At 42.3% G+C, this 21,018-nt stretch overlaps 3 protein-coding genes across 6 annotated transcripts in view; 2 read left to right on the forward strand and 1 right to left on the reverse strand.

Moving 5' to 3' along the window:
* Positions 1-1,477, reverse strand: part of BDP1 (B double prime 1, subunit of RNA polymerase III transcription initiation factor IIIB) — a 53,114-nt gene extending 51,637 nt beyond the window's left edge. Inside the window, exon 1 of the mRNA XM_062512803.1 lies at positions 1,299-1,477. Within this exon, the coding sequence (XP_062368787.1) occupies positions 1,299-1,477 (179 nt within the window). The remainder of the gene's footprint in view (positions 1-1,298) is intronic.
* Positions 1,478-2,348: 871 nt separating this feature from the next.
* On the forward strand, positions 2,349-6,046 carry SERF1A (small EDRK-rich factor 1A). Its single transcript, XM_062513665.1, has 3 exons — positions 2,349-3,249; positions 5,132-5,240; positions 5,752-6,046. The coding sequence occupies exons 1-3, from the start codon at positions 3,198-3,200 to the stop codon at positions 5,822-5,824; spliced, it is 234 nt and encodes a 77-aa protein (XP_062369649.1). The 5' UTR covers positions 2,349-3,197; the 3' UTR covers positions 5,825-6,046.
* A 1,859-nt stretch (positions 6,047-7,905) lies between these two features.
* SMN1 (survival of motor neuron 1, telomeric) lies at positions 7,906-13,181 on the forward strand. Of its 4 annotated transcripts, none has more exons than XM_062512927.1 (9): positions 7,906-7,950; positions 8,030-8,101; positions 8,178-8,303; positions 8,586-8,786; positions 9,177-9,323; positions 10,333-10,404; positions 10,944-11,057; positions 11,951-12,036; positions 12,619-13,181. In XM_062512927.1, exons 1-8 carry the CDS (start codon positions 7,912-7,914, stop codon positions 12,005-12,007), a joined length of 828 nt encoding a protein of 275 aa, XP_062368911.1. In that variant the 5' UTR covers positions 7,906-7,911; the 3' UTR covers positions 12,008-12,036; positions 12,619-13,181. The 4 variants fall into 4 exon arrangements, with proteins under 4 accessions (XP_062368911.1, XP_062368912.1, XP_062368910.1 ...); XM_062512928.1 differs by having other exon boundaries at positions 12,948-13,181; XM_062512926.1 differs by having other exon boundaries at positions 11,951-13,181.
* The last annotated feature ends 7,837 nt before the right edge of the window (positions 13,182-21,018 follow it).

Raw genomic sequence — 21,018 nt, forward strand, 5'->3', positions numbered from 1 at the left:
CTGTCAAGTAAAAGAATGAAAGCAGTATCTCACAAGCAACTCTTTCTTGCACACAGACACCTTTTCTAGACTGACCAATTATTATAGGGTAACAGCTTGTTACTGATCAATAGGGGATAGACATGGGATGTTTGTAAAACTCTACATGTAAAGGGATATGTGTAATAAACCTTTAACTTCTTTTGCTCCATAAAAAGTGTGTATCTTGTCTCTCTAAAATGAGGTCAACAGTGACATCCCTTCTTTCCAGCAGACAGTAAAACACCTGCGGGTAGTGGCGAATGAATTCTCAATTCTGCTCTGCTTATTCACACTGCTGATCCTTTATCTACTGAACTGTCCTTATCTTGACACACCTTTTCTTGTACTTTTGCCGCTTTAATTTTCTGCCCATCCCACAAGGCTGGGAAGGGCAGGGATGCAGGGAAACAAGTGATAAACTATGTGGGGTTTAGCAACCAGCCAGGCTTAACCCACAGCAGGGAGATCCTCAGGGAGGACCACTCCTAAGGCAGACTTTACCATGTGCTTCCATTACAATAAAAAGTGCTTAGAAACTAAAATAGGCAAAAACCCTGCAAAAGCCCACGAAGTCCTCCCTTGCCAATGCATGAAGAAAAGGATACAAAAGAAAAAATGCTGTAAGGATGCAAAATCAAGCTAATTTGGTTACAGACCACAAAGAATTGCTGCACACAGTAAACCATTTCTGGCTCCACTGTGGAGCCAGAAAACAACGAGTGTCAGACCACACTGGGCCACTCTTCTGCAGCCTTAACTTACAGAATCGCAGGACCAATTAGTATGGAAAACACCTCGAGATCGTCGAGTCCAACCCATGACCCAACACCACCTTGTCAACCAGACCATGGCACTAAATGCCATGCCTAGTCGTTCCCTAAACACCTCCAAGGACGGTGACTCTGCCACCTGCCTAGGCAGCCCGTTCCAATGTTATTCCAAGCGCCTGCTGCACAACGGCAGTGAAGAAACATGGGTTCAGGTTCGGCTCCGAACGCCACGAACACCCCCAAGTCCTTGTCCTGTGCGACAGCCCCGGACGCGCATACACCGGGCACCGACCGCACGTGGCTTTCACAAGGTCTTCAGGAGGAGCCAGAGCAGCACCGATAACCGGAGGGTGACAGGCCACAACCAGCGCTACAGAGAGCCACTGCTACCTCCCGGGATCCGCCAGGTCCCTCCCTGAACAGGCCCGTTCCGCTCCCGGGGATACGCGGCCCAGTGCCGCCGACGGCCCGACACTGCCCTGCCAGGGCGAGCTTGGCGGGACTCACCTCTCTGCCGGCCGCGCGTCCGCCGATCCCGCTGCGGTCCCTGCTCCGTCCGCCGCCGGGGTGTCCGAACCTGGGGGTCCCGGCGGCTCCTGGTCCACCCCGCCAGTGCCGGTGGCGGCGGCGGCCCTGCCCGGGGGCCGCACATTGGGCCGCACGGTGAGACGGGCCCGCCGGAACATGGCGGAGGCGGTGGCGGCGGTGGCGCCGGGAGAGGCGCGCACCCGCCCGCGAGCTCGGCGGCGTCAGCAGCGCGCGGCGGCAGCCCGGTAATGCCGCGAACCCGGCCGGCTGACGGCGTGCCGCCCCGGCGGCGCGCCCCGCGACGTCATCAGCGTGCGCCGCGCAGGAGAGGAGGGGCAGGAGGAGGAGCGCGTACGGGGCAACCAATAGCGGCGCCGGAGCCGCCTGTAACGCCCCAGCAGCTCCTCAGCCGCGTGGCCGTCGGTTCAGCCGGCTCTCAGCAGCTCTCCAGGCACCCGCTTTGCCCCCGAGCCTAGGCTGTTACACCAAACCCCCCACACCTCCCGTCACCCCGGCTCGGGCGGACGCACCGCGCGAACCACGCAGGGCCCCGCCCACGGGGCGGGAGGCAGCGGCGCGCGTCCCGCTGATTGGACCGGGTCCGCGCGGTGCCGTGACGTCAGCGACAAGCGAGGTGCCATAAGGGGCGGCGGCGGCGGGCGGTGCCTCAGGCGGCTTCGGCGGTGATAGCGGAGTGGTGAGTCTGTGGCAGTTCGCGGCGGTTGCAGCGGTAACGGTGCTGCGCGGCCTGAGCGTCTCGCCATGACCCGTGAGTACCAGGGGACCGCTTGAGGCCTGTCGGATAGCGAAGTGGGTGGTGGCAATGGGCCGCCCTCCTGCTCGGTTCCAGGCGTGGGCCCTACGCCGAGGGCAGTCCAGCTGGGGGTTATGCCTGTGTCGGGGTCCGGGAGTTGGCCGCTGCCGCGTCTCGCTCTTGGCGGACTTGGCGTTCCACCAGGGGAATCTCGCCAGTGCGTACGGAGGAGGTTGTTTCCCACGTCCTGCCGCTGTCCGAAACAGAAGGTGAAAACATTCTGAAAAGAAAACATCCGCCTTCTGGCGTAGCAGTGGTGACGGGACCGGAGGAAGATATAAATGTGATGGGCTGAAACAACAGCTACACTCCATTTCAGTCCCGGCTGCCGTCCAGACTCAAATAAAGGACTTTTAAATCTCTGCTTAACATTGAATAGTACGCTGCTTAACTTGGGATTATTGAGGCTGTTGTTGAAAGGGCAGGAGCACTCGGTAAATCATCACCGTGTTCAGTGCTGACGAGCAGCAGTGTTCGTCCACCCGCTCTAAAATGGCGGAGAATGAAGCGGACCCAGGATCCTCCGGCTCCCCTGACTGCTGGGAGTGCTCCCGTGCCTTTTGCCTGCTATGTTTGGCAGTAGGGAAGCCACTTGTGTTTAACTGAGGTTATGCTTTCACATTCACTCGCTGAAAAAAACAAGAGCATAGTTTTAGGGCTGTGCTTTCACATTCATCTCACAAATACACAGTTATGAGGGCACACTGCTGGTGAAGTGCAGCTGAAGACCTAGAATGTAAACAGTTTGTGCACAGCATGTAGTAAAGAGGCACATTTATGATTTTTGTTGGCATTTTTCTTCTCCTGGAGTTGGAAGAGCAAGGACAGGTTGAACTAAGGTGTATGTCTTGCACAAGCAGACCACGATGGGGATGTTTAAGGGGGAATGTATAAAAATGGTATAAACAGGAAGGGTGTACTGCTGTTTTTATGGCAGTTCATGCTTGAATTTCAGGAAGATTGTCTTCTGTTGGGGCAAGATTTAGATTATTATTCTAGAATGTAGAAAGCACCAGTGGTTCCCTTGAAGGTAGAGAAACTTATTCAGCATCCCAGATGAAGTAATGGGGACAAACAGTTCTTGGCAATGTTTACTTGGAAGCATTGGTGATACAAGTAAGTTTCTTTTCAGACAGTTGTTTGGTACTCTATGCTTTGTGTGCATTCTATTTTGCTCAGCTTTCCTAGCTTTTCTGCTTTGCTGTGCAAGCTGCTTTTTACTGATACAACTGAGTTCTGTTCCTAAATATAAAACCTTACATATGGAAAGACTCTGCAGAGTCCGTGCTCAGTGCTTGCTTGGTAAACAAGGAAGGTTTAACCTGAAGGTTAAGGGTGGAAAGTAACTGCTCATAAGGAAGTACATGAGGTTTGGGGTGGAGGGTAATTCTGGCTTTAGCAGTTTGTTTTGATTTTCTGTTTTCTTCATGATAAGAGAAGATACTTTTTTTTTTAAGCACAGCAGAAGAGCTCTTTTATTGCTGCCCAGTTGTTTGTATAATGTTATTGCCTCCTGAGCACCACAAAAATCAGGAACCATTTATGGCCTGGAATGTGTCATCTGCTCATGAGTCATCAAGTTCTAATCAACACTAGTACTGCCAGAAACAGCTGGTTTGCTTCAGTCTCTGAGCAAGTGGTCTTCTTCTAGATAGACTTTGCGCACAAGATGCTAGTGAGGATGATAAGTAAAAGTTCTTTTAGCTTTTCCAAAAGGTAGTACTTAATGTCCTGGCACACACAAAAAATATCTTTCAAGAGAAAAGCAGCCCTTTGGAAGCAGCAGTCATACAGGGCTGTTTTCACTTGTGCTTCTGCAGGGTTGCTCTTGTCTGGTTGTTGACACGGCAGGTGCCTTTGCACAGAAATGGTGTGGGTACAAAGTGGTGGATCATAAGAGTGGGTTGTTGTTTAAAAGTTACTTAGTCCTAAGATGCTTTTGTAGACCAGAAATTACAGGAACCTGGAGATTAATATCTCTGGCTTTGAGACTGAAAGATAGCATAGGCAGTCTTAGAACTGTAGAGAGACCGAAAAGAGAAACAACAGAAATTATGAAGAGATGAAATTGTCATTTTTGAATATAAAAGAATGTGATTGTGTTAGTTTGACAGCACAAATGATTATGCCTAGCGTTACCCGGAACACTGTCAGTCCAAAAGAAGTACCAAGCCAGTGAGCTAGGTTTGGCAGGTTGGAGCAAAACAGAACTAAGGAATCCCAAGGAGAGATTGCCAGCTAATGCAGAAGAGTTTGCAGCCTGTGGCCATTGTGTGGAAGACCCTGAGTATTTAGATGGAGAGTTGATAGTTCTGATTTGCCCTCAGGAACTCTGTATGATCAAAGAGATTGCATTCCTATCTTGTTGGCAGTTTGTTGGGTTGGCAGTCCTGGGGAAATTTGTCTGTTCCCTGAAGTGTCCTCTGTACTGACAATGATGTGGATTTGTGTCTTTATATAAGTGTAGAAGTAACATTACTCCTTTTGTTGGAAGTAATGCCACCCAGTTGCTAAGGCCCAGGCTTAAGTTCTGTGCTTGGCTTCAGATTAAAAAAAAATAAAATGTTTTCAGGTCACCTCTTCAATAATATTTGAGTATAATGAATTTCAATCCTGTTTCAGTCTAAATTTATAAGCTACACTAAATGCTGAAATCTGAGAGTGGATGACTCGTCTTGGGATAAGTTACTGACATGATTTTCCCCGCCTATTTGTGTGTTGCCAGTCTTCTATGGCAAATTGGGTTTTGTTTCTATAAGGAATATTAATATTTTGGTAATCTCTTGAAGATGACATACAGAACTGAAAAAGTAACAACTATAAACCTTCAATTTCTCCAGCTGTACACTGGGAGAGGGCACTGAGATAGAAGATGTGACCATACAATTTCCACACATTATAGACAAACTGTACTGCCTTTGTAACAGTCTTTTATACAGGCAGACTGTGTGCAAAAAAACAAGTGGTAGTACTTGTTTAACTGTATATTGTCTTGCAGGTGGGAACCAGCGTGAACTTGCCCGCCAAAAGAACCTGAAGAAAACTCAGGAGATTCACAAAGGCAAAAGGAAAGAAGATAGCTTGTCTGCTTCTCAGAGGAAACAGAGGTAAGATCTAGTCAAGTTGAGTAAATTTTCAGGCAGAAAAAGAAGGGGGAAATGGGTCAGAAAGAATCCAGTGTCTTAGCTGACACAGCATTTGAATACTTTGTTTTTATTCATCGGCTAATCACTTGCCAGAGCATAAACTTTGGATGAAATTTTGCTGTATCTGCTGCTAAACAGATTTTTTTTTTATTAAGTTCTGTAAAGCTTTTTAAATTTTTTGAGCAGCTTTTTGCCTACTGCAAACAGGAAAATACTATGTAATGCTTTTTTGAAGATGCTTCATCCATTATGTCCTTTATTTCTAAAACTGAATTATATGAGGTCTACTAATCAAGTAAGTGGAGTAATGCACGCACTGAAAAAAACAGGGTAATAAAAATACCGTGCTTGTGGCTGAGAAATTTTACACTGATCTTTTTTCCTTCTCCAGGTGGGGGTTATTAAAGAGAGGGAACTCTGCTTCAAAAAATTGTGAGCCAGCATGTGATAGCCAACTGCTTTTTCTTCACAGGGACTCTGAAATCATGCAGCAAAAGCAAAAAGCAGCTAATGAAAGGAAGTCTCTGCAGGCAGGAGCAAAATGAGCTGTCACTATGGAGAAGATAAAGTGCACTGAATGAAGCAGAAGGACCTAGAAGATCATTCATAAAAGTGTCCGGCCATTAAATGATTAAACATTTATTGTGCAGAGTTGTTCAAATAGCATTAGAGTATTTTCTAGTTACTATAGGCCTAGTTGTCTACAGTGCTCTTTCAAAACTGACTACACTCTTCTGCATGTGTATGAATAAAAGTACTAAGCAATAGCTTTATTCTAGCTTTTGCTGCATTTGTTAGTTTTACTTAGTGGTTCCAGTTACAGAATTTCTTCATCTACAGTTAGACCAGATGTGGTTGCCTGAATTCTCGAAAGTACAGCTTCATTCCGAATGGAACACACTTGTAAAATGTGCTTAATCTTGCAGAGGTCTGAACTGTAAATCTCAAACTATTTTTACAATAAAATGTTGCATGAAATACCGTCTGATCTGAAATGGTTATGCTTTAGAATCCGTTGATTTCTAAGACGTTCCCAAGAATGTAAGGAATGGATAATCTTGTGAAGTAAGTATAAGAATCTAAGTATAATATAGTTTATAAGAAATGCATATTATAAACACTGTCACATGCAGTTTAAGCCTGCCCTATAGAAAAAAATGCCTCTTGAGTTGCAGACATTGGTGTACAAAAGTGATTCAATTGAGTCCTGATACCAACTTAAAGAAGCTGCAGGCTTGATGTTAATGAGTTCCAATGGAAGCAGATCTTGAAATTGTCACACCACTAAAATGATTTGAAATTACTGCTTAAACCTGTCTCAGGAATAAAAGTTAGTGTGGAAAAACTCAGCCCCTGCTTCAAAGGCATGCTTGAGTATATTGTGTACTGACCAGGGGAAAAGTGCTGAGGAGACTTCCTCATCTGACCACCCAGGAGCCACTCCAGCAGTCACATTTGCACCACCTGAGCTGGGACTGAAGACCCTTTCACAGTTGCACCCCTCACACTCACTTTCAGACCAGGATTCCTTTCCAGATCAGTCCCAGGTTTCCTGTAGCAGATTCTCAGACATCCAGGTCTTTCAAACAGCTTAATCGTGGTGCAATAATTAATTAACAACAGCTCCAGCTGGTACCTCTGGGAAGGGAGCATGAACAAAGGAACCCCTGGGATCTTAAACCCTCACAGTTTAGGGGTGGGCCTGGCTCTTGCTCGTTCTCAATTCCCTCGTTCTCACAGATCCCCGTGCTATTTGTTGTGCAGTGGGTTGGCAGTTCACAGCCTCTTGCCTTGGGCTCCCGCTGCCTGCACTGAGTGTGTTCTTCTGCAATGGATTCAGTCTCTAGAGACAGCTTTTGAAGCCTTTGCTTTTAAAGATGTGTTCCATGTAGGTACAGTCATTCATTGGTAACAGGCCACTGGCACAGCTGAGGAAGAACTGGAAGGAAGATGTAGCTGATGCTGGCAACGTAACACCTGCAGATGGTGAGAAATAAATGCATTCACAGAAACACAGAATTGTTATGTTTGGAAGGGACCTATGGAGATCATTCCATCTAAGCCCCCGGCCAAGGCAGTCACCTGGAGCAGGTGGGGTCTGAATGTCTCCAGAGAGGGAGCGCCTCCCTGGGCAGTCTGTTCCAGTTTTCTGCCACCCTCAATGTAAATAATTTGTTATATTGAGGCAGAACTTCTCGTGTTTTAGGTTAGGGCCATTATTGTTTGTCCTATTGCTGAGCACCACTGAGAAGAGTCTGGGACCATCCTCTGGGATGCCTTCCAGATACTTGTACGTTTTGATGAAACCCTCTCTGTCTTCTGTTCTCTGGACTGGACAGGCCTAACTCGCGCACCCTCTGCTCGTAAGAGAGACGCTCCAGACCACAAATCATATTCGTGACCCTTTGCTGGACCCTTTCCAGCAGCTCCTTGTCTTTCGTGCACGGAGGAGCCCAGCACTGAACACAGCAGCAATTCCTCTGCTCGCCTGTCCCTGGCTCGCTCCCGGCACCCGCCCTGTCAGGGCGGGTTTCCCGCCGGCGGCGGCTCCCGGCGGGCCCGGGCAGGGCCGCGCCCCTTCCGGGGGCGGGCCGGGCGCGCGGCGCGGCGCCTGCGCGGCGGGAGCGCGGCCATGGCGGACGGAGTGCTGTTCCGGCGTGGCACCGGACAGGTGGGAACGGCGGGGCGGGCCGGGAGCGGGGCCGGGAGAGGGGCTTGCGATGGCGCTAAAGAGTGTGTGGCCTCCCCAGAGCGACGACTCGGATATCTGGGACGACACGGCTCTCATCAAGGCGTACGACAAGGCGGTGGCCTCCTTCAAGGTAAGATCCGTGGCTGGATCTGGGGCTGAGGCCGCCGGATTGGCATTTATTGGTTTTCTCCTTTCTCTTCCCTAAGAATGCCTTAAAGAATGGAGAATGCTCGGAGCCTTCAGAGAAGCAGGATCAGCGCCTTGTGATAAAGAGAAAAAGCCATAAAAAGATCAGAAATAGAAAGAAGAACAATACAGCGCCTTTGAAACAGGTCGTCTCGCTTGTAAATGCCGGTGGTGCTCGTACTGCGTGTTGTACTTAACCTACTCAGAAGTAGCTGCTTCATCACCTTGAGAGTAACATTTTGGGGTGGTGGTGTGGGGTAATAACATTACAAACTGTATTTTTAGGTTACATAGAGAAATTTCAGTAAACGCAAAGGAGACACTGTAGTGGAGATCCATCTTCTTGGACAAAAAGTACTTTAGGAAAAGGCACCTTCTGTCCGGCCATTGGCGTAGGTATTTACATGCTTCTCTTGCTCCTGTTGCAGTGGAAGGTTGGTGACAGCTGCAGTGCTGTTTGGTCTGAGGATGGTAATTTGTATCTAGCAACTATTGCCTCCATCAACCAGAAGAGGGGCACATGTGTTGTCACTTACACGGGATATGGAAATCAAGAGGAGCAGAACCTGGCTGATCTACTTCCTCCTGCCAGCGATGAAACTGTAAATGGGATGGGGCATTCTGGAGAGGTGAGGGACTCTCTTTCATTCTTCTGTAAGGAAATGGGAAAGCTGGAGAATAAACTTCTTTTGGTATGTCTGGTGGCACTACTGGTGTTCAGAGTGAGAAGCGATGCACAGTTCTGTTGTAAACGGACACAAGTTGATGGAGGGAATGAAAGCATCCCTTTACTTCTTGAACTCAGCATGGAAGAAAGGGAGGGGACAACAAGAAATTCACTAGTGAAAGATAACATAGCTAAAACGGTGAGCAGATAATGTTATTCCTGAGTAGGACTGGGAGGACTAGAGAGAGGGAAGGGTATGAAAGGCGTGGACTTCCCAAGCTTTTTCACACTAAAATTACTTGTTGTAAACTTTTGTTTAGTGCATGTCATAAAAAATGTCTTTGTCTTCTAGAATGACAGTGAGACTCCATATTCAACAGATGAAAGTGAAAAATCTTCCCAGTCACCCCGAAACAAAAACAACTGCACAAAAGCAAGATTTTCCCCTCAAAACTTGAGATTTCCCACACCACCACTGCCAGCCCCAGGCCTAGGAAAGGTAAGCTGAACCTTAATTGAAATAATTAATGTACAGTTGTTAAGCCTGCTGTTATTGTGAATCCTGAAACAATAAGATGTTTATATGATATGTTTATATGATATTTCTCATTATATAGAATTCAATTAGCAGCATTTTGGGAATAGATGTACAGATATGCATATCTGTGTATCAATGTTGGTCTGCCATTTTGTAATAATCTGGCCACACTATAGTCCTTCTGCAGTGCTGCTGTCTAGTGAGGAGAGTCTTCTGATCCTTAGCTAACACTCACTTTCCAATTGCCTTCTAACTAAAAAGAGGTGTGTTGTTCCCTGGATTCTAGTGATGTGATTAATGGCAATGCTGTTGATATTTTAAGATTTTGGTATGTTTCGCTTCACAGGATGTTGAAGGTGTTGGAGGTAATGTTCACATGTCATAGAGCCTCTCAGCTGTAGCTGCTTTTTGATTTATGAGTGAATGGGGTATTGATATACCCTTCAGTTTTCCTAATATGTAGGAATCTAAGTAATAGTGTTGTTTTCTAAAACATGGCATTATGTTTTCTAAATATTACTGTTTGTTCAAGATGTCTTTATAGGGTTTTATTTAATCTTTTTTCTTTTGTATCAGTAGTTTTCTGTCTAGATCCTTATTTAAGGACACTCACTTGCATAATGGAATTTAGTCAAATTCCCCATCTGCACAGGAGCAGAGGAATTATCTGTTTCTTCTTGTTGAGTGTGACCATTGGTTTCCACTTAGGAAAACCTTTTAAAAATGCTTGTACTAACGAGAATCCTATTTCAGTAGTGTTTGCCTCAGTGATATGAGTAATCTTAAGTTGTACTTCTCAAATTATGGAACGTGCCTCAGAAATAGCTACTGTCTGTGTTTTCATTAAATTGCTGGGGCGTGTTGTCTGTTGTTTAAGGTACATGACTTGTTTCACATAATTCTCTTAAGTAAAATCCTAATACCCCAAATTCCCTTTTAATTTGTACTGTACTTTTTTTTCCCCATGTAGTCTGGATCAAAATTCAAGGCACCTCCATCATTTTTATCTTGCGGGCCCCCACCTTTCCCAGCAGGACCACCAGTAAGTGACAGAAGAATGGGGAAGATGAGTATTGATGATCTCAGGTTTTCTCACTGAATGTGCTCACTGCCTGTGTTTTTAGAACACATTTTTTTCTGTTTTCCTGTATTTTTCATGTATTTGTTAACACATTCAGTTGCAAATATTATGATAATCTAACACACAAGGTCTGATTTGCTCTCATTTCTGTGAGAGTGAAGTTGTTGGTAAGAATATCAAGGGATAAATTATTTGAAGAAACTACACCTTATATTAATAGCATTTCACTGAAGAAGATAGTATATTCTCCCTAGTAACACTTTTTGTATACAGGTAAGCTACAAGGGTCTTGTTTTTTCCTTTTTGGAAATTATATATGTTCAGAAAATATCTTTGACTCCTTTTCAGAGAACAAACTGAGGATATGTTTCTACTTTTCAGTTTAATGTTTTAGTCTTTTAGAATTAGAATTTTAGAATAATTATATTCTATTAGAATAATAGAATTTAATCTGAGAAACACCCTATTGAAACACAGGTGTTTCCTTTGTGATTTCTTAGTTGATTCCTCCTCCACCACCACCCATGAGACCAGACTCTGCTGACGATGATGAAGCGTTGGGGAGCATGTTAATAGCCTGGTACATGAGTGGTTACCACACTGGATATTACCTGGTATGTGCTGCTGTGGTTTTGAAGTGTCTTGGTAATTTTGCACTGCTGTTGGTGCTCCTGTTTGCAGCAAGAAGCCATACAGGGATGGCTACTTATTCTAATTTTCAGTTGATGTGTTTAAGGGTGTTTTGTATTGTATAAGTATTGTCATTGAGTAGAATTCATGTGAGCCACATATATATATGTGTGTGTGTGTATTTGATACTTTAGTTGATGTTGATGTTTAGTTGATGTTTTAGTACTTTGTTCGACTGGAGGGGTCCTGTCAGGTGCTTTTATAGCCACTGTTTTACGCCCATTCTAAAACAACCAATTCTGTCTTTGTAGACAGGGGGAATAAATGCATTTACTTTTTTATAGTATTCTATGAATTTTCTTTCAGTATGAGTGGTAGTATCATATTTAAGATCAGATTTGGCACTTTTGCAGAGATTGTACATCAGTAATTGTTTCATGTCATTGTGAATGTCCAGTATAAACTGTCAGTATAGTTGTGCTGTGACTGTGAAGATCTGTGACTTGTACTATTTATTCATACTTTCATCCGTGCGCTTACAAAGAAAGAAAGAAAGAAAGTGATATGCTGAACTCTTTGCATTGAGGAAATTGGAAAGGGAGGATTTGGTGCTTCAGATTATATATAATTGTGGATTGCTTTAATTTACTTTCAATTGAATAAGAAACTTATATTTGAAATTATTTTGTACAGCCTCTGATTATAAAGAAGACATGTAGTTTGGCTTTTATTGTTTTTAAACTGGCCATTCTGATTTCCAAAGAAGGTTAAAAAGTATTTGTTATTTGTAGAGGACAGAAATGTTTTTGTTCTGCAACTAAAGCTTTTATTTGCATGTTGGCAAAACCATGATTTTACTAAATTATGTATCCTGTAGGGTTTAAAACAAAGCCGAATGGAAGCAGCACTGGAGAGACAAACCCATGCAAAGTGACCGAATATCCAAAATCGTTCTGAAGGATTGTAAGTATTGTAGCTTTGTGTGAAGTGAAGATACAGTCAAGTTCTGAACTCCCTTCAAAAAGCTCTGGCTTTGGGACTTTGACCCACTCCTACAGCTCTCTGTGAAGACTACTTCTGCCAGTAGTAATTCCTTCTTTGCTTAGCAGCTGTGGAATTGTATTTTTGTGACTAGAATGAAAGTATTAGTTGCTCTGATGAGAGTTTTAACTACAGCATCTGTCTACATCATAGTGGGTTGTTTTGGGAACAAAAGGTTGTAAGTGAAATGCAGTTTTTTCATCTGTGTTTCCTTACACAGATGGGATGGTAGGTTGTAGGTAAATTTTGTTTTCAGGACAAATTCAGTTTGGTAATATTCAGCAGTTCAGTTCCAGTACTTCAGCACCTATGCTTTTATTTGAAATGCTTTGTCCAGAATTCTCCAGTGTATTGTTCACTTCCTTATAAAACAAAACTATATTGTCCTGGGGAATTGTTTTCTGATTTTCTGTGACAACATGTAATTTCTGTATAATTGAGTAATTCTTTGTGTGTTTAAAACCAAAAAGCTCTTTTATACTAATTTTTGCTTCTTTTTTAAAGCCAGGTACAAATTCCACTGAGAGATGTATATCACTTATGTGTTGGGGATTGTGAAGAACTGAATTTTATCGAGACAATTAGTCATAGCATTTTCTTAACACTGAGCTGTCCCTATTAACAAATAAAAAACTTCAGACTAGTAATTAAATTCAGTTGAAATGGACTATTTCTTAAAGACCTCTAGTCAAATGTATTTCAAAAGTACTGCAGCAACAAAATACTTTTTACTTCCCTGAGCCAATTTCAAGTCTTCTTACCACAATAGATTTAACTCTTCTGACTCCATGTGATAGTTTCATTTATCTCTCAATACATCTTGCATTCCTCAGACTTTCTATCTGAATGGCAGCACCAGAAGGATTGATTATGGTATCCTTTTTATGAGAGAGCTATGGCAGCAATGTGTGTTACAGGGGCCACTGGTGGCACTGACATGGAAAACACTGCACTGTCATAATAGGAGGGACATCTTACAGGTCTGATTAGAATCATGAAATACGACAGCTGGTTTCAGGAAGGCTATTGTCTTGTTTCAAATGTGTGAATAAAGTTCTACTTCTTGATCTTTGAGTTTGAGGATGTTATATGTTTTGGGATGGTTTTTATTTTGACCTTCCATAGGCATCTCTTGGTTGGATGAATGGCTGAAACACAGCAGAAAGCCTTGGTGTGTTGCCTTTTTCTGAGCACCATTACTGAAAGTAAATCAGGGAAAGCCTGTGGAAAGGTAAGTATGGACATAGGTTTCAGCCGTTACAATGCAGGGCTGAATTTTACCCTACTCTTAATAGAGGCTGTAGCCACAAAACTAGATAGTAATTTAGTTAATGACAATGGTTTGCTTTTCAGGAAAATACAGACGTGAACTTCATTGCGTTCACTTCTTTTTCCTACTGTGGTCATGTGTCAAAAAATCAGTTTTCTCACAAATAATTGAGCAAAAACACCCTACTCATAACTTACGTAAGCTACTTTGAAGGCTTTTTTTTTTTAATTGTCTGGGTGACATAAATTAAGACTGATTGCAGCGAGGCAAAGCTTCTAAATCATCATCTCAAATTGCTGCAGAGGTAGAACTGCTCTCTGCATCAATAAGTTGTGTTGGTGGCTGGCATTTTTACAAAGTAGTCTTCATCAGTTTTTAACACTAGTAAAATCTAGCATACAACAATTTTACTGCTGTTATGACTTCAGTAAAAGGGTTTATGTTATACACAATGTGTAACTGATTTAATTGCTGAATAGGATTTTAATAAAAGGGTGTACAAGAAAGAGACAAATGGTTCACATGTGAGTGCTCACCACACTGAGAACCCCAAAACCAGCTGACCATTGTCAGGATAGGTTCTGGAAAGAACCTGGAAAGGTTCTTTATCCCATCCCCATCGAAGTTGTGAGGTGGTATAGAGTGCCTTCTGGCTGCTGGAAAAACTAACCCTATCCTGGCAGGAACCAGAACTGTATTTGTTTGCTATGGAGGTTATAGGGGATAGTAATACATGAAGGGGGAAGAAAAACCCCAAGCCCTAACACTTTCAAACTTTTCTAGGCTTGAAAAATTGGTGAAAGGGGCAAAACCCATTGCCTAGGTAATTTTAAACTCCTCTGTTAGCGATCCTTCATTATGAAACTAGACATTTTTAGGGCCTCTGTATCAGGGAGCCAACCCACCATTACTATTGTCATGGCACCAGATGATCAAGAAACAGGGATGAAAAGCTGCCTTTGCTGCTGCTCTGGCTGTGATCTGATGTGTGAACATGTGGATAATGGCCACTTCTTTTAAAGCAGATGCATCATCAAGTATTCTAAAGAAATTTCTGTAACATACTGATTTGCTTACAGTTTCCCAAGCTTCTGGAAACCTCCATAGTTTGCTGCTTTCACTGTAAAATTAAACGGGCATCAGGAAGGATTTAAAAATGCTCCATAGCCTTATGAAACATTAGCAAATAAACAGTGAAGGTGAGGTATTGTAAATTAAAAATAAATTTGTTACTGCTAGGTTCAAAAAAATAGTAGAACTTTGAACTCTACACATTTGAGCATTGTGATACTCAAGACTGCGAAGACTGATAAAGGATACTCTAGAAGGCATATCAATGCCTAGTAAAATAAGATACTGGAGTGTTCACAAGTGTTCAAATACCACTCATACAGAACAGAGCAAATAAAATGCCCACTTGTGCAGCCACTGGAGGTCAGACAGCAGATCAGCTCTGCAGAGATCAAGATACTAAGCATAACAATCTCTCAGGCCTGAGTACCATCACATGAGCTTTCCAGCCTTGCCTTATAGTCACCCTACTTACAAGATGTGACTCCTGTAATTAAGTCCGTGTACATACTGAAATGTGTGTCAAAAATAAAGGAAGTTAATACGACAGACTTGGCATTTGTTTACAGAAAAAAAAAAAAACAACCCACAAACATTTTCCCTGGCCTATGTATAACGTGGTAGTTTTAAGACTATACTAGAAAAGAATTACATTCATAAAACATTTTGGAAATACAGAGTTTTAACAGCTAGGGCATATAAGCTAATATAAGTAGCAATAAAGTTATGAAGCTATTTTAAGTCAGTCTGTTTTTCCACTGCTTATTTTTCTTGTAATTTCCATTGCTTTGTAGAAGGGGAACTACGGCATTTCAGTAGAGGTCTCAACAAAGTCTAGTATATAAGGAGGCTGAATACACTTTGAGAAGCAAGACATGTTTTGGGCTGTGTATAGAACAAACAGGAAGAAGTAATTCCTATTAAAAATACCATTTTTCAATTGTTGTAAAGTACACAAACAGAAGATTAATTTATCTTGAAGCAGTGTCTTTTCTACTCAAGACACTCTACCTGACATACGCTCCTTTAAACTCACCTAGCAGGCTATCATCCTGTAGTCACAGGATAAATGAGAAGCATCTGAGGTGCAGCAGGTATAGACACTGCTAAACCATCTGTTTGGCTGCAGACTCTATTCTTTTACCCTGCAAGCAGGATGAGCTCCTTCAGGTTAAGAAAAAATAACTACATTTTATGCTACAGAGGGAAGATTACCTTTCCTGTTAAAGATTAAACAACAATATATTTCCTGATTATGGTGCCAAGGAGTGACAGCAGCATATCCAAATAAAAAAGTCCATTAGAATTTAGATTTTGGACAATAGGTTACTATCTGTTTTTACTTCTCAGGTTTGCTCCTGATGTTATTTTTCATTCTGTAACTCAATAGCTTATACAGATCATCAGCAGAAAAGGCAAACTACATCTCTAGAGAGGGTGTAAGAGGTCTCATGACTACTCTAGAGATGCAAGGAATTTTCCATTAACAAAGTCAGGGCACCCAGAGGAAAAGAAGGGGAGGGGGGACAGGGTGGAAATAAAGGGTAATCCTTCCTTCTCAAAATGCAGTCCATTTCAACCTTACCCTGTTCCCTATAAACCTGTTTTTTTTACAGGACAGTGTTAGGCTTTCAGAGGTGCTCAAGACCTCTGATTCCAGTTGAGGACTACCATTCATCTTGTTTGGCTCATCCCTCTCCAAAGGACCTGAACACATGCCCTTAATCACAACTGCTTTGTGAGACCTGATTCAATATTACTCTCCTAGTAATACCAGAAAAATAAGTGTCCAGATAAATGCCTTTTCCTTTCTACAAACATACCCTCCTTGCCACTCTTTGCTCTGGCTTTCACCTCTCTAGGCACTAGGACTATACTGAATCTCTCCTACCTTCATTGGAAAGTGGATCTTTTACTTGTTTTGTGTTTATATAGCTAAACTGGGTTCAAGCTTATGTAAAACACCTGGCCTTAGCAAGAGCAGTGGCTTCCACATGGGCTTCTGCGAGCCAAGTTTTTAAAAGAGTCTAGTCAGACTCCTCCATCTTCAAAGACGCTCAAGGTGAGATCAGCTTTGCAATCAAAGATACTTGACTTGTTAGGAAAGCATTGGCCTGCTATCACATTCTCCAAAGCAGGGACACAACTGGATTGCCAGCATCTTGGGTTTACAGGAAAACAAAACAAAATCTGGGGCTGAGAGTGGATCCTGCCACACCTGAACTTCTCTCTCAGAAATGTAGAAGGAAGTGGGTCCTCTCTACACTTCGTGTCTCAGTGGGAGGGTCTCCCTGATAATTTTTGTCTGAAGTTGCCATTCTCTCATGATAGAAAGCATCATTCAAAAAACTGAAGCTTTTTAAACAAAGAAAACAAAAGGCTTAAAATCTCTGGCAAATGAAGTGGGTAAAATAAAATCAGACAGGCTGGGTAAAAAAATAAAAGTATCTGAGAACACCTAAACTAATTTAAACCTTCTTCCAGACAGCAGGAACAAAAAGTCAGTGAAAATTGCTGGCAGAGCCATCTGCTAACCAGACTGTAAAGGAACCTTTCCAAAGGGACAATACAATTGCAGAGGATTTGAAATGACACTCTCTGGAATATTTTTAATGTCTACTGCAGACAAATTCAGGGACATTCCTGTTGTCTAAAACAGAAATGGGGAGGGCATATAGCATTAGGTAGATGCAAAATCAAAAGCAGTTTTTGCTCAGTGGGGAAAACACTGCAAATTTTTGAAGAGCAGTCTGCACCTCTGGGAAAGAGGAGAAGACATTGCATCTATAAGCTTGGCATCTGTTACAGGCTAATAAGCAGAAAAATTGTAATTATGTTACTGTAAAAACACACAGCTGATCCACACCTTACACAGTGCATTTGAAAGAAGTCCCCTCAACTCAAAAAAATTACTGTATTAGCACAAGAAAAGGTGCAGGGAACACAGCAAGAATGATAAAAAATTAGAACAGTTTTTGCCTGAGGATCAAATGAATTGCCTGTATTTTGCATGAGGATGAGAGCATTTATGGAGAACATAGCGCATTGCCAAATGATGCATGAAAATAAAATCTATACTCATTCAAGTGTTGTAACTAGACTTGTGCCATTCTATAAATCAAACCAACAATCCCTCCCAGCTTTCCTTTCAATTACCTGTAAAGAACCCAGCTCTGGCAAGTAAATCAGGGTTTGTTCTGCTGGCATGCAACAGTCATCTATCAAAGAATTGCATCCTCCATATTGTACCTGTAAGTGTCTCTGCTGGGTTCTTCAACTTCTGAACATGGATGTTATACTTTGAAATATTACCCACACTTTTGCCCAGGACAAATTCACAAGGGGGACAGAATTTCTTGTGCTTTGCATGTGTGTTCAACATGGGGTACATCTAACCATCATGGTAAATAACCCACAGCAAAAACAATGCACACTGGATTGAACAAGCGTGTGAGAAAAAAAGCAGTAGTTGCCATTTCTGTTGAAAACCATGATGAATGAGATTTATAGGACAAAAAGGACTTTAATCTATCATACTCATTTTTTATGGTAGGGGTTTAACTCTTCTGCAGTTGTTTATGGACTTCCTGGAATTGCATCTTCATGTATTTGACAAATGTGAAAAATCAGACTACATGTGGCAATAAGTGCAAAACAGAAAGATTCAGCTCATTTATTTAATCGTTCTTTGTCTCTGCTACAGGATCTTTTTTAAGATATTTTTGAAAAAACAAGAATACTAAATTACATTATGTACATATTTTAGATAACATTCATCATCACCTCTCTTTCCCTAATAACATGATTTCTGCAGGTTATAAAAAGTTGATTTTAGCTTGCTGAGAAGAGGTAAGTTAACTGCAGAGATGGTATAAACAGGTGTATTATTAAATCTGACTAGCCAAATTGAAACTTCTGTGAACTCCAATTAACTAGTACCTTTACAATAACAATAGCAACTATTCAGAAGGTGTTACAACCAAAACAGAGGGAAAGAAATGAGATTTGAGCAAGATGACACAGAAAATTAGCAGATCCAAGAACTTCATCCTGTAGCTTAAAAACCTAGAGTGGCCTCAGTGAACCAATACACCTCTCAATTTTTCCATCTCAAACCCATTACTGAATGTTGATAGCACATTTTGAGTTTCTGCTTAGATTACAAAAAAAATAAAAGGTGGCAAAACATACAATTTTGTCATGTTACTAGTATTGTCGTAAGACAACGACAGAAAATACTTTGCTCTGCGATGGTTCAGAATGTAACAGACATGCCTGCAGTTCAGCTATATGTATTCAAATTCTGCTCCCTGTAAGTCCAAAGAGCTTTGTTTTCTCAAGTAATTGAGGGATCCTAAAAATTTGTGACATTTACCAAAAAATGCATCCTTAAGAAAGTGATTCTAAATCCAGGCTCTCCAATTCATTGGTTTTTTTTTTTTATTTTACTGGCTATAAAAGTCACATTCCTCTCTCATTCAAATCCCAAGCCAAAAAGTGCTATGATTGTTATAGAAATCTTCTAGTCCTACTATATTTTGAAAAATTACTGTGGTGGGTTGGCCCTGGCTGGACAAGAGGTGCCCACCAAAGCTTCTCTACCCTACTCTCATTAGCTGTGCACAAGAGAGGAAACACAATGAAAGGCGTGTGGGTCAATACATAAGGACAGGGAAGTAATTAATTACCAGTTAATGTTGAGCAAAACAGATTTAAACAGGGGAAATTAATTTGCTACCAAATTAAAGTAGGTTAATGGAAATGAACTTAAAACACCTTCCTTCCACACTTCCCTTATTTATGGACTTCACTTAGAGTTTTCTCTACCTCCATCCCCTAGAAATGCAGAGACATGGGGGCTGTGGTCAATTCATCACACAACACTACTGCTTCTTCTCCATCAGGGAGGACCCCTCACACTTTTCCCCTACTGCAGGATGGTCCCTCCCATAGAAGACAGTCCTCTATGAACTGTGCCAATGTGGGTCCTTCTCAAGGACTACAATTCTTTAATAATTGCTGTGGTGTGAGACCTGTCCACAGGCTGCAGTCCTTCAGGATCAGGCTGCTCCAGCATGAGTCCCTCACAGGGTGAGAGGTTCTGCCAGCAAACCTGCTCCAAGGTGGACTCCTCTCTCCACAGGGCCACAGAGTCTGCTACAGTGTGGACCTTCCACAGGGTCATAGCCTCCTTCAGACATCATCCACCTGCTTCAGTGTGGGGGTCCTCTTTTATTCATATTTTAATGAACACATTTTCAGCTTTTCCACTCTTGGAAATTAGCTATGAGTGTTACTACAGACGTAACCTTTTATTCCTGCAAAGAAAATGTAAGATAGAAGGAAAGTGAGGACTCTCACCCTTTTGAAATTGTCTCCCTTCCACATGGCAGCACTTCAAAACTTCTTGCCACAGTTGCATCCTCAATTGCACTACAGGGTGTTTTGGTATTTTTCTCTCTTCCTTCAGCACTTTAAGTCTGAAACGTTTCATGCAACATCTTCAAGACCTACAAGAATTTATCACAGGCCTTCTAATAACCTCACTGATTGACTAATCCTATGGCAGATACAGCAAGCAAGGAAATTAAGAAAGCTGGAGCTTCCCACAAGCAAGGGAGACTTGAGAGCCAGTGAATTCCAGTCAAAGAGAACAGGTGGAGGAAAGATTTATAAATAGACAGGACACAGATGAAAGTTTTTATACACCAGAGAACGATTGCCTTAGTAGTGATTTTTCAGGAGCTAGTTTGAACTGTTTTACCAATGAGAAGGATAGGAAAGTACAAACCAAATTATTGCTGTGACCACAAGCTGATAATGGAGTACAGGGCTGATAAGAAGGAGGATTTGAAGTGTTCTGATAACCCCCTTTTATTTCCATTAGAAAATACTGACTGCAAAGATGAAAATATTACCAGAAAACACTGTCTCAAAAGGCTATCACCAGCATCAGAATATCTAAGAGCCAGATGCTTAAAACATTAGTTTGGCTTGGAATGGCCTGCTAGACCAGAACAAACACTTTCCTGTTTGTTTTTAGTAATAGGTACAGCAACCACCTGACAGCACGAAGTTTATAGAGCTTGTCTGACTCAGCACAAAACGAGATGCAGATGCTCAACAGTCATTTTTCTACCAACACAAAAGAATGATTGCACTCAATCCAGCTTGCAGGCACTATCAATAGAAAAAGCACAGAAAGAGCTATACCAACAACTGAATGAAAAGTGCCTGTAAGAACTGAAAAGTTGCATGTATGTTTATTTGTGGTGAGCATGAAAAACTGAACTAAGGTAAGAGAAGGGGGTTGGGTTTTTGCTAGTTTCTGTGTTAAGATTCAGCTGTTATACTGCCATTTCTAATATGACAAAAAACAAAGCTCAAAAATTAAGTCATTTACACCCAGAACAACTCAGTCACTGATGTATTTAGAATCATCACAAGGTGACTCAAGAAAACTCATTGTGATGTACTGCTTCAGACCCACATTGACCTGTTACCTCCTTTTACTGAGGTGTAGCACATTACAATTCTCACAGGTTCAAGGTGCAAACACACTT

This window comes from Cinclus cinclus, chromosome Z, assembly GCF_963662255.1.
Source record: "Cinclus cinclus chromosome Z, bCinCin1.1, whole genome shotgun sequence".
NCBI classification, from domain to species: domain Eukaryota; kingdom Metazoa; phylum Chordata; class Aves; order Passeriformes; family Cinclidae; genus Cinclus; species Cinclus cinclus.